Source organism: Lissotriton vulgaris, chromosome 3_1 (genome assembly GCF_964263255.1).
Source record: "Lissotriton vulgaris chromosome 3_1, aLisVul1.2, whole genome shotgun sequence".
NCBI classification, from domain to species: Eukaryota; Metazoa; Chordata; class Amphibia; order Caudata; family Salamandridae; genus Lissotriton; species Lissotriton vulgaris.
The window spans coordinates 148,782,294-148,795,546 of NC_141689.1; the positions used below are offsets into that span (position 1 = coordinate 148,782,294).

General features: G+C 48.7%; 1 protein-coding gene across 1 annotated transcript in view; it reads right to left on the reverse strand.

Moving 5' to 3' along the window:
* The window catches only part of LOC147726124 (receptor-type tyrosine-protein phosphatase mu-like), a 1,369,719-nt gene that overhangs the window by 724,971 nt on the left and 631,495 nt on the right, over positions 1 to 13,253 (reverse strand). The window contains exon 10 of the mRNA XM_086960227.1: positions 3,005 to 3,193. Within this exon, the coding sequence (XP_086816353.1) occupies positions 3,005 to 3,193 (189 nt within the window). The remainder of the gene's footprint in view (positions 1 to 3,004; positions 3,194 to 13,253) is intronic.

Genomic DNA, 13,253 nt, shown 5'->3' on the forward strand with positions numbered 1-13,253 from the left:
GCCCAGCACTTTAATCAGGCTGCCCGGCAAAAGTTGTCTGTCGGCATTGCGGTGATACTGCCCACAGAGGCAGCGGTCGTGTTCAGAATTGAAGCGGACTAGTACACACAGTAGCCCCACCCTCAGGCTCACCCACTGTCACAGTGGGGCCTCAGAGGGCCACGTCAGGCTGCTTCAGTCGGCAGATTGCGGGGTGCTGCATACGGTATAGAAAGGGATTGAAGGTGGCTGCAGCCGGAGATGGGGATTTGATTTGATTTAAATTTGTAAAGTGCAACGCATACCCTAAGGTGTCTTGGTGCTGATGTCTGCACTCCCAACTAATGCAAAAAAACAGAAGCTATAAAAGAGTTGATTATACCGGTGACACAAAAAATCAAGTCTTTAACTGCTTTCTAAAGATCATAAGGTTTACCTTTGATCTTAAGTGTAATGGCATTCGGTTACAGAGAGTGGCTATAGCATGCCCAAAGCTTCTGCCTCCACAGGAGGTGTTACAGATCTTAGGGACTATCATGGTCTTAGCGTAGGTGGATCGCAGCCTTCTTCTGGGGGGTGTCATGACATTTTTTCCCTCAGACAGGCAGGGCCCATTCTGTGCAAGGCTTTGTGCGCCATGCAACGAGGTTTAAAGGCAACTCTGCTCTTGATCGGCCAAGAGACAAAGGGATGTATAAATCAAAGAAACATACCTCACATGAAAAATGTATGTCAAATGCTTATGACCTTCGATCCCCTCTCGGCATTCAAGTTCAATCTGTTTACATGTTAAAAGTGAAGCCTGAGAGACCCTAGACTTTAAGAACAGCTTACAAAGCAGGAATCTTCTTCTGGAAACTCAGAACCAAGAGGTTTCCCATAGTGTTTTTAACTATTAGTCCGTCTTTTGTATAGATTCAGGGCTTTAAGTGGGGTTAAAAAATGGGGGGGGGTGTCTCTCTCAAAGGGGCGTGGCCAAGGGGGTGGCTTAAAAAACACATAATCTAAAACACTTTGCTGAGCTTAGTGTGCCGCCCGACTTGTATGTTGCTGTTTCTGTCATTGCATCCAGACATATGATACAACAAGTAACATCATACCTACAACTCTGGACTGTTGGCTTTGTCAATGGTTGTTAGTTGCATAAGATAAATAAATGAACTATGGCTTGTATATTATTGAAAAAGCTTCCACTTAAAGCCCTGATGACACCATGACAATGTTGCTGCTCCTGAGTTTCAACTTGTGAAGGGAAATCCAGAGAGAAAATGACTCTTTAGGATTTCCCTTCCCCCCCAACGCTCACCTGGCATGACGTCATGCCGTAATTTCTCCACTAGTGAGAAGTGAGCAGCGTGAGCAGCGCACATCGATATGCCTGCTGTCACTGCAGTCCGGGAAAAACTGATCGCCTGTGCCAGGGCACAAAACAGAGCCCGATAGAGACCCGGTTCGAGGCCTCCTTTAAAAAAAGCTCAGCACCGGTGAGACCCGGCCCACTTAAAGCTCTGTCTAGATTCGTGGTTCCATGTTCACTTTCTCACGCATTACAAGGCCATTTTTGAGGTCACAATTCGTATATTACACAAAAATATGAGTAATCTCTGAAATCCTCAGTCCTGCCCTCCCAAATCAGCATATCTACCACACCAGGAGCACAGCACACACATATGTGCAGACATGCATGCCTGACTTGGTTACAGCACACATATGTGCAGACATGCATGCCTGACTTGGTTACAGCACACACATATGTGCAGACATGCATGCCTGGCTTGGTGTTTGCAGACATGCGTGCAGACATGCATGCCCGACTTGGTTACAGCACACACATATGTGCAGACATGCATGCCTGGCTTGGTGTTTGCAGACATGCATGCCAGACTTGGTGTGTGCAGACATGCATGCTTGACCTGGTTACAGCACACACATATGTGCAGACATGCATGCCTGACTTGGTTACAGCACACATATGTGCAGACATGCATGCCTGACTTGGTTACAGCACACACATATGTGCAGACATGCATGCCTGGCTTGGTGTTTGCAGACATGCATGCCAGACTTGGTGTGTGCAGACATGCATGTCTGACTTGTTTACAGCACACACATATGTGGAGAAGTGTGGCTCAGGGGTTAGAGGCGGCAGACCCGGAAGCTGAGATCGGCCCTGGACCAGGGTTCAATTCCCCGCCTCGGCGGGTCTTGGGCTCAAAAAATTCCACGGACTCGATAATTCTCGCTCCGGTGCCTTCTCGACTCACGGGTTCACACTCTGCGACTCTGGGCAATAGCTTGCTTAATCTCCACAACGGCCCCTCGCGGCGGGATGCCTGGCTTTCACCTTGTGGATACCCTGCTGGGGTTATCTCACAGGGGAATACCAGGACGGGTTCCCTAAGCAAGCGCCGGGAAACCCTTTGTGGGTAGCTGTGCGCTATATAAGCTCAAATACATTTACATTTACATATGTGCAGACATGCATGCCCGACTTGGTTACAGCACACACATATGTGCAGACATGCATGCCTGGCTTGGTGTTTGCAGACATGCATGCCAGACTTGGTGTGTGTAGACATGCATGCCTGACTTGGTTACAGCACACACATATGTGCAGACATGCATGCCTGACTTGGTTACAGCACACACATATGTGCAGACATGCATGCCTGTCTTGGTTACAGCACACACATATGTGCAGACATGCATGCCCGACTTGGTTACAGCACACACATATGTGCAGACATGCATGCCTGACTTGGTTACAGCACACACATATGTGCAGACATGCATGCCTGACTTGGTTACAGCACACACATATGTGCAGACATGCATGCCTGACTTGGTTACAGCACACACATATGTGCAGACATGCATGCCTGACTTGGTTACAGCACACACATATGTGCAGACATGCATGCCTGACTTGGTTACAGCACACACATATGTGTAGACATGCATGCCTGACTTGGTTACAAATCATTTCCAGAATTCCATTTCGTATTGAAGTCATTGAGGCACTCACCGATGCAAGGCACAGCTGGCTGCCAGACACTGGCAGAGTCTTGTCCAACGCACTCAATATAAGGGTTGGACGGATCGATCACTTCATACCCTTCAGTACATCTCACCCTCATCCACTCTCCAGCTCTGTAGTATTCTTTTGGATTTCCAGCAGTAATAATGTTGGCCACTTTAGATTTTCCACATTTTTCTGTGAAAGGACAAAGGGCGTCGTGAATGTTTCAAGCACACAATTGAAATACTATTTTGCATAAAAGACGTTACATCTTACCTTGCAATGTACAATAGAAAAGAAACTTCACCATAAGGACTTCAGTGGAGTTTCCTGGATGTATGTGCGGGGGTAATCGGGGCCGAAATATACAATTCGGTGGGTATGTCGCAGCTAAATCGTGGGGTACTGGGGTTACAAATGAGATCTCCCGAAATGTGGAATAACAATTAAACCTGGGAATAGCCTTGTAGTTTACCCAGATCTGAGGGGGATGAAGTTGCGCACATCAGGATCCATTTACCTGCTCCAGGAGGCGCGTGGTCAGTGGCTGCAGGGACTTTGTTGAGGCTGTGAGTGTGGGTGACAGGGCAAAGGGAGGTCGCTGCATGTGAAGGGAGAGCTTGAGGGGGGGGGGGGGGCATCAGCAGCTATGCAGAAGTCACTGCAGCTGTCCCAGCACCGCACATGGGTCCGGGCCCCCTGCCTGGAATTATCCGAGACACTGGGCAAGGGGGACTGGCACAGAGCGGCGGCCCCACAGGGCCTAGGAGTCTAAACACTGCCCGCACCCAGCAGCCATTACTGAGGGTGTTCAATCCCCTGCTCCGAGCTTGATGATGCAACATTTGGTCCTTGAATGTCGCTCATAAGTACACTCAAATTATGAAAATGTCACACATAAGCGATCTGAAACTTTGGCAGCCATGGAGGGGGCTAGGGTAATGTTACCTCTTTTCCTCAAATAACAACCAGGAGCCAGGAGTAAGGTGAGGTCTTTATTTCTTTCGTGCCTACCTTGAACTGGCCTTCTCCTTTCCCTTTCCGGCGTTCCCCACGCCCTTTCCTGTTCCGCCTGCCCTGTCTGTGTCCAGGGTCAGGCGATGACGATACGACACCTCCCCCCTTTGTACAAAGAGTCTTACTGTCTTTCAGATTTCTTCAATGAGGCGGACTGGTCGTCTGACATGTCGCCGGGGGCGACTGAGCTGTGCCGGCGTCCGGATTCGGTGGCTTGCATCTTCTTCGTATCTCACTGGACTGGAATGGTCTCTGTCACTGTTCTCACTTTGACTCACTGACTCAGTGGTAGACTCATGTGATTAAGCCTCATCATGGTTGTTGAAATTACACTTCTTGAAGTATGAAATGTTGCGAGTTATCCGTTTGTGATCTGCCTCTGCTGTAATCAATGTCTCTTTCCGGCTACTGACTCTCAAGGGATGGGCAAGATAGCGACTCTCCGCTTTCATGCTTCGATCACGCCGAACTATCACCCAATCTCCTTCTTGGATGTCTGCATGTCTCGCGTGTCTGTGTTGGTCGGCATAGGTCTTCATTTTCAGTTTCTTGTCATGGTCGAGTCTGACCAGTGTGTCATGATCAATGTTCACAGCTTGAGGCTGTAGGGCACAGTCTAGTGTAGGCAGCCATGTGCGAGGAATTCTCCCTAGCATCAGGGTGGATGGGCATTGGTAGGTGGTGCTGTGAGGTGTAGTGCGATATGCTCGCAGTACCTCATTTAAGGCTTGTTGTATGTCTCAATGAGCTAGTTCTGCTTGTTGGACCGCCTTCTTGAGAGTTCCCATAAAGCGTTCTACCATGCCGTTAGCTTGAGGCCATAACGGTGTGATCTTTTTGTGCTTAAAGTTGAGGTGCTTTGCAAAATCTGCGAATTCGTGGCCATTGAACGGTGGTCCATTGTCAGATTTCACTCCCAGCGGAATACCCCATGCTGCAAAGGTCTCATCAAGGACTGGGATTACTGCAGTCGCTTTGGTGGATGACACCAGATGCGCAATCGGGAAACGGGAGTACTCATCCATGATGTCGACAATGTACTTGCCCGATTTTAGGGGGCCGAAGAAGTCAATGGCTATTTGCTGCCATACTCCATCTGGTTATGTTATGTTATGTTATGTTAGGGGGGTACTTTTAGAGCGCACTGACACCGTGAGTTTCCTGGCGCTGATTGGGATATCAGTGAGAAAGCAGATAGAGATTAGCCGGATTGGGGGAAAAGCCAAGTTTTGAGAGATTTACGAAAAAGAATAAGAGAGTTAGCAGTTAGAAGTTGCGCACATCAGGATCCATTTACCTGCTCCAGGAGGCGCGTGGTCAGTGGCTGCAGGGACTTTGTTGAGGCTGTGAGTGTGGGAGACAGGGCAGAGGGAGGTCGCTGCATGTGAAGGGAGAGCTTGAGGGGGGGGGCATCAGCAGCTATGCAGAAGTCACTGCAGCTGTCCCAGCACCGCACATGGGTCCGGGCCCCCTGCCTGGAATTATCCGAGACACTGGGCAAGGGGGACTGGCACAGAGCGGCGGCCCCACAGGGCCTAGGAGTCTAAACACTGCCCGCACCCAGCAGCCATTACTGAGGGAGTTCAATCCCCTGCTCCGAGCTTGATGATGCAACATTTGGTCCTTGAATGTCGCTCATAAGTACACTCAGCTCTGACATTTGCAGAGGAGCTGGCGGTTCTTCACGGCTCACCAGTTGACATGAGACACAGTCTTTGAGGGTGGCCTCCACCATCTGATCGAGAGACGGGAACCAGACACGCTCCCGTAGAGCCTTCTTGGTGGCACTTATTCCTCTGTGGCCTTCATGGGCGAGGTTAATCACTCCTTGCCGTAGTCTTTGTGGAATCACTATCCTCCCCCCTCTCAATAATAAACCATCCGTACTGATGGACAGTTCTTCTTGGATGTGTCGGAATGCTACGAGTTCTTGGATACTCTGAGTAGAGTTCTGGGGGTTGTCTTTTACGTGTCTCCACGAGTTGTTGCGTATACGAGCCATGACATCTTGGAAGACTGGGTCTTGACTGGATGCTTCACGGATCGCCTCCAGGGGCACTGTGGGCGGACAGGCGGTGCCAATGGCAAAGTGGATATACTCCTCAGCCAATGAGGACCTTTCAGTGGTGTATGTCTGGGGTGTGTGGACATGTAGTCCGCTGGATTCTCTGACTTCCCTGGCTTGTGGACGATAGTGTACACATAGTCTTGAAGACGCAGTCCCCACCGTTCAATGCGCGGGGGCATTTTGGCTTTGGGATTACCAAATATGGTGACGAGAGCTTGGTGGTCCGTAATGAGAATGAAATGTTTGCGATATATAAAAAGATGAAAGTGCTTGCAAGCCCAAACCACCGCAAGACCCTTCTTTTCAGGTTGAGAGTATGCCTTCTCAGTGTCGGTGAGGCTGCGACTGGCATAGGCGATGATGTGGCGTTGGTCTGAGTCTTCATGATATTGGGCCAAGATGGCGCCCAGGCCCACCGGGCTGGCATCGACAGTAATTTCAGTTTTCTTCTTAGTATCGAAATAGGCTAAGTTGAGGGCAGAGCTGACAGCTTTCTTAATTTTGTTGAAGGAGTGATCACAGGCAGGTGTCCACAGAAATTGCTGGCCTTGACGGGTGAGTAATCACGGATGTAGCGTGCGCAGTAACTCGCCATCCCCAGAAACGATCGAAGGTCGCTGACGTCTCGTGGCGTTGGGGTGTCTGTGAGAGCGGATTCTTTTTCTGGGTCTGGCTTCATGCCGTCCTTGGAGAAAATGTGTCCATAGAACTTCAGGGTCGATCTGTGGAATTCGCACTTGTCTGGGTTCAAGGTTAGGTTAGCGTTCAGTAGTGCGTGGCATACCCTGTCCAGAGCGGTGTCATGCTCAGTTTGGTCTTTCCCGAACACCAGGATATCATCGCTATAGTTGAAAGCGTTTGGGATCCCTTGGATTACTCGCTGGATAGCCTCTTGGAAAATCTCGGCAGCCAAAGATATGCCGAAGATAAGGCGTTTGTAATGGAAAAGTCCTTGATGGGTCGTGAAGGTCATAATATAGCGTGACTTTTCGTGCAATTCCAGTTGATGATAACCCTTATTGAGGTCGAGCTTTGAGAAGACAGTAGCACCATTAAGACGGGCGATCATGTCGCTAATGTGTGGTCCTGGATGGCGCTGCCTCTCGATGGCCGCGTTGGGCGCGCGCATGTCCACAGACAGGCGTACTTTGTTGTCCTGCACTTTCTTGGGCACTACCACCATGGGTGATACCCAAGGGGTGGGCCCTGATGTGCGTTCAATGATGTCTGTCTTCAGCAACTCTTGGAGTTCATCATCCACTGCCTGTTGTAAGTGAAAAGGCACTTTCTTGTGGTGTTGCGCCACTGGGGTCACTTGTTCATCAATATGTAACTTTACTCTGAATTGGTTGAGTTTTCCTAGCCCTTTGAAGAGATTTGGGAATTTACAGACAATGTCTGGGGCATCCTCTGTCATGTAAAGGAGTTCCACAAGTCTCAGACGCTCTGCTGTTGGCAGACTAAGTAGGCAATCGGCCAGGTCTTGGCCTTCAACCACATGAATATAGGCTGGAATTTGTTGATCCTTGTAGGAGAGAGTCGTGCTGAAACAACCTAAGCATGGCAGTGGTTTTCGGGACATCCAGGTGTATACTCGGACAGCCACAGGTTCTAGTTTCGGCCTTGGCTTCATGCTTTGATATTCAAGAGCACAGATTTAGTTCAAAGACGCTCCTGAGTCCAATACAAACTTGGCAGGGTGATCTCCTATTCGAATATCCAATTTCGGGTACCTTTCCAGCCGGTCTGGATCTGACACCATGCAGATGTATTCGTCACTATCCTGTGACACAGATGTGGGTGATGATGACTCACTAGATGTCGATCTTCGTGAGTGATATGAACTGGCGGAGCAAACACTCGATCTGGACGAGCTAGAAGAGCGTCCTTCTCTTCCTTTTACTGCTCGAGCGTGGTGTTGTGTGCTTGACCGCGACGTGGACGATCTTCGCCCTGATGGTCGAGTTTGACACCCTATTTCAAAGTGGTTCTCCCTTCCGCAACGATGACATCGTTGACCAATGGCTGGACACTGTCCCGAGTGGGGGTATTCTTGGCCGCACCAGTAGCACGCCGGTGCCGTCTTGCTGTTCTTGGTATGTCACGACTCCTGACGTGATGACGTCCTTCGTGAGGTCGTGAAACGTGTAGGTTTGCTTGACTTATGATGGTCCGAGCGGTGTTTCTTCTCCTTATGTGCTTGCATTCAAAATGCTTGTTCCTTCTTTTCAGTCTTATTGACTTCCATTTTCCATGCGTGATCTTCTGCCTGGTCGTTGATCCGTGTCATCTATTCAATCTCCTCGAGAGTATAGTGTTTTTTCAACAGTCGTCGACGCAGAGATTCGGATTGGCAGCCTTCAATTATGCGCAGTCGCAACGCATCTTCAGCGGTGAAAGTGTCAAACTCACAGTGTTGAGCTAAGCGCCTGATGCGCACAATGAAGTCACACATGTGTTCATCCTTTTCTTGGGATGCTAGATTAAATGTGTAGCGCTCATAATCCAGGTTGCGTTTATGCAGGAACCTCCGATCAAGGGCCCCTTTTACGTCGTCGTAGGAGGTAGCATTTTTGGCAGGCCGTTCTTTGATGATCTGCGCAATGTCCTTTCCAACTAAGTTTCGCAAGGCTATTAGTTTTTGCTTAGGGTCTTGCACCTGAGACCCGGTCATGTAGTCCTCAAAATCTTTTGCCCAGCTTTTCCACTTGGGCCCCATGCTGTTTCCGGACGTCAACTCTAGGGGTTCTGGTGGCCACAGATATGGCACCCCCATGAGCACTTGGGGAGCTGGATCGCCTGTCGGGTTGGGGTTGGACATCTTGATGTAGATCTAGGCACTTAGCTGGCTGCTTCTTGATTTATTTGTCGGTTTAGATATAAATTTGGTGTCGCCTGACTTCAAAATGGCCGACCTAAAAAATTCAATGGGTGTCTATGGCTGGTGCCTGACTTCAAGATGGCCGCCGCTTGTGACAAACTGTTTCCCACTTGAAATTGCAGTGTCTTTTCTTTCCTGTATTTTTCGCCCTTAAAATCACTTTTGCCGGTTATTCCAGCGCTCGGGACTCACCCTCACACGCTCTGCTCCAGCTGGCAGGGTCCGGGACGTTCTCCGGTGTCTTTTGCGGTTTCGCGCTCTTTCCAGGCCAGGCAGGCAAGTTCCTGAGTCTGCAGACTCGAGGCACCGATCGAGGGCAGCGCGGGCAATTTCTAGGGTAGTGAAGCCGTCGCGCTTCCAGGCAGCTTCGAACGTGGCATGTGGAGCGTTCTTTACTTTTCGCGCTCTTCCTCGCAGCGCTGACAACAGGCTGCAGGCTCGCTGTTTTCTGGCCGTGCACAGACAGCAGGGACTTTCGAGGCGTGTGGGGTTTGAAGTATCCCACCCTCGTCGCCACTGTTACCTCTTTTCCCCAAATAACAACCAGGAGCCATAGCCTTCTCCTTTCCCTTTCCGGCGTTCCCCACGCCCTTTCCTGTTCCGCCTGCCCTGTCTGTGTCCAGGGTCAGGCAATGACAATAAGACAGGTAAGGATTGGAAACCACAAACAATAAACAGGGCTCCCAGCATCCTATTTACATCCTGTCCTTTTGCCCATGACCTCTGGCGTTGTTGGTTGAGGGATGTCACGCAATGGTCAGCAACTACTTCGTCTGTCAACTCAGAATAGATGGCCTTATGTGTTAACTCTTTTGTAGGGAATTGTGAGACTGAAGAGGTTAGAGATGGAGTGGAACCCTTTCTGATCCTTGTTTACAGAGCGTTGAAAACGTTGTTTTCACCTATATTTTCGTTGTTCGCGGCTAAAGCCAATCACAGGGTCCAGAGGGTGCCTTTGGAATTACTAGCCTCCGTTTTGCTGCTCTGGCGGTCCACAGCAACATATAACCCTGCATCCCTCAGAAGCACAGTGCAGCAGGAAGCCCCTCCCCCCAAGGACTTGATTCCTTAATCTTGTAGCATGAGGCCTGGGCGGGACTGCTGAATGACCCACACAGTATTGTGGTCAGTGTGTGGTGGGCGCTAGCGCAAGGAGGAAGTGGGCTCTCTGGCTGCAGTTTGAATAATACAACTCAGCGATAATCAGGTTTCAATGGGCCCCTCCAGGCCTCTGGGCCCTGGTGCACTGCACCTGCTGCACCAATGGTAGCTATGTCCCTGGACCAAGCATTGGCAAAGCAAATAGGTGTCACCGTTGGGTCCTACCGCCATTGCCAATGGTGCTAGCAATGTATTACTGTAAATACATTGGACATGTTACGTACTTTGAATCTGTTAACATTTGCAAGCTTTCTAATGAAATGTATTATAATTGAAATGTACTTTACTAAGTATTGGCAAAGTCAAGAGGTCTCGGTTATAAAGGGCTGAGTTGCATTTGGGTGTCCGGTGTAGTTCAGGTTGTGGGAGGGTGTTGATAACAAGCATGACTGAGAGCTCTGGAGCTGAGGCTGAAAACAGTGTGCGTCAGAGTGCCGTAGCAGTGTTCAGATTACATGCTCATCCAATCCTGGGCCTTTCTCCAGTGCGCACATAGTGAGGGTCACATATGTATTATTTGTAATTACCAGTTCTAATTATTTACATGAACAATCATTGTTGTTACCTATTTGTATCAAACTGCTAACAAGCAGTCACAAAGCCGATAAGTCTGGCCTGCTTTAGCCATACGTTGGTTGTTGTGTGATATGTGTGGATGCAAAAGCAGAAAACTAACAAAGAGGCACCTACATGCAGGTCAGGCAGCATAATGTGTAAAGCACAGGATTGTAGTTGACATGTTTTAGGCCACACCTTTAATTACTTAACCTCCCGCCCCAAAACACTCTTTTCATCTCACTTGAAGCACTGTGGTTCAAAATAGGATTTTACCTACAAAAAGCTAAAAGCTGGTTCTTAGACGAAACCTAAATAATGTGATATTGTAAAACTGTAGCGCCCCTGGAGTCATATCTAAACATTGTGGAGCAGAAATAAGGACTGCTCACTTTGCTCCTCTCTGGCACTCATTCTACAGTGTCTCTGTGAGGGTTGGAGCACAGGAGCTGTTAAGTATGGGAGGTGGGTTGTGCACTTCAGTGAAAGAAATAAGAGGGTCTGAACTTCGCTGCATTGACCGCCCCAGCCGTGATGATAGGTCCCAGGGCTCTTGGCGCAAATGAGTCCCTTTACAAGTGGAGCTGGAGTATTTGTTCCCCGACAAAGTTGACCCAAAAGTGGTGCAGGCCATTTGCTACCTGGCGAAGCAGCTTCTCTGGGAGTCATGCAAAACGAGAGAAACACAGGAGAGTAACAGCAACCAGGAGCGCGGGGGAGAGGGAGAACCCATAGACGTTTTAAGGCATGGGCAAAGTGGCCTCTGGCCCAGGGCCCCAGCCTTTCAGGTGGACCCCTGACAGAGCCAGCTCTGTTCTGCAGAGTCTCTTTCTTTGATGACCATGAATCCTTCTTCAACAGATCGTCTTAAATACTGTTTTCTTTTAATTTATTTTTCATATGGGTGATGTGTGAGTGTCTACAACAGACATTTCACAGAGAACTGTTGTTTGCTTCATGCAACATCCATAAAATCTTTTGTATAGATCAAAACAGGACCTCACATATGAGAAATGGGAGGGTGCCACAGAGATTATGTGAGGTAATATTAGTGAGCTGTGACAGGGTTACAATATTAAAAACACACGTCACTATCCATGAGTATTTAGATGTGAACACATTTAGAATTTGGAAGAGTGTGTTTGAGGACTGTCAGTGACTTGGCCAAAGAGAACATGAAAGACCAGAAACTAGACCATAAATTCAAAGCTGTTCCGAACAAGGGCACCCAAAATACATTTGGCCCATGGCCCCCAAAATCCTTACGATGTCCCTGGGAGAAGCAATAGAGAGGTGGGGCAGAATCACAGAGGACGGGCTATAAGAAAGCAACAGAAGGGTGGGGAAGCAACACAGAGGGTGGGACAGAAGTAACAACAGGAGACAGGGGGAGCTGAAGCATGCTGCACCAAGGATATTGTGCTGGATAACTAAACACTTATAAGGTCCCAAAGGCGAGACCTATTGGCTATGCCAATGCTTGTTCTTCCTTATCACATATGAGAGGATTTCTCAAATACGTGTGTTCACAGCCTCAACAAAGTCCCTGCAGCCACTGACCACGCGCTGCACAAAAACAACCTGATATATATTTAGGTGAAATATGTTAAAGAAATACATTTTTCGATTTAAGAGTCTATCATATTTTCACCGTGATATCTGTTGCATGACTTAGATGCCAACATTTTCAGAGCTTGGCTCGTGCACGGTTTCTTGAAGCCCAGCCAGACCCTTGGTTTGTTTGGTCGCCCCACTAAACCGGTGCTTATAAACGTCTCAATTTGACATACAGTGTTTCAAATGTAATTTATAACAGTGTTGTGGCCACTAGGTGGCGATCTCGGACAATTATAACACATTCACCAAAGATTTCGGGAACTACTCTGGTTTGTGCCCGGATAATGTGGTAAATCCAACTATAAGGCATAGTGTCGTGGCTTTTAGGTACGTGGATTACTATAGGGAGTGTATTTTGTTCTACCACTGTCATAATATTTTTGAGGGGGGTTCCTGCCATCTGCATTCTTCTTTCATTCCTGCACCGGATTTGCAACTGGCCCCAAGACGTCAGAATTACCCCACCCCCAACCGTACAGACGCCCTGCAATAAAAAGCTCTGTCCTCCCCATAAAACAGAGCCTACAAGGCCAGCGCGAGAATGGAGTGCGAGTGGTGAAAATTCAAAACAAACAGCGGTGGCCGATGATTGGGCCTCGGTGACGGAGCTCGAGGACTGCTACCCATCCCAGAATTCAAGAAACATCCCTACTCTTCCGGTGACTATAGGTTACTGCCTGTCGTATATGTTATGCTAGTTATGGGGACAAAGGGTTATGTTCTCAGTATGTTTTCTGTTTCCTTTATGTAGCGTCATACCACGTCACCATGGAATGTTCTCATTGTATATAAGTGACGTCACTGTTATCTGGGTGACAGATGACAGCTGACTCACTTGGTGACTGCTTATCATTCCCGCTCCTGCGGGCCCTTGTTATCGTAATAAATAATTAATGATACAACACATCTTCTACTGTCGTGTTGTACGCTACAATTGGCGACGAGGGTTTGCAACA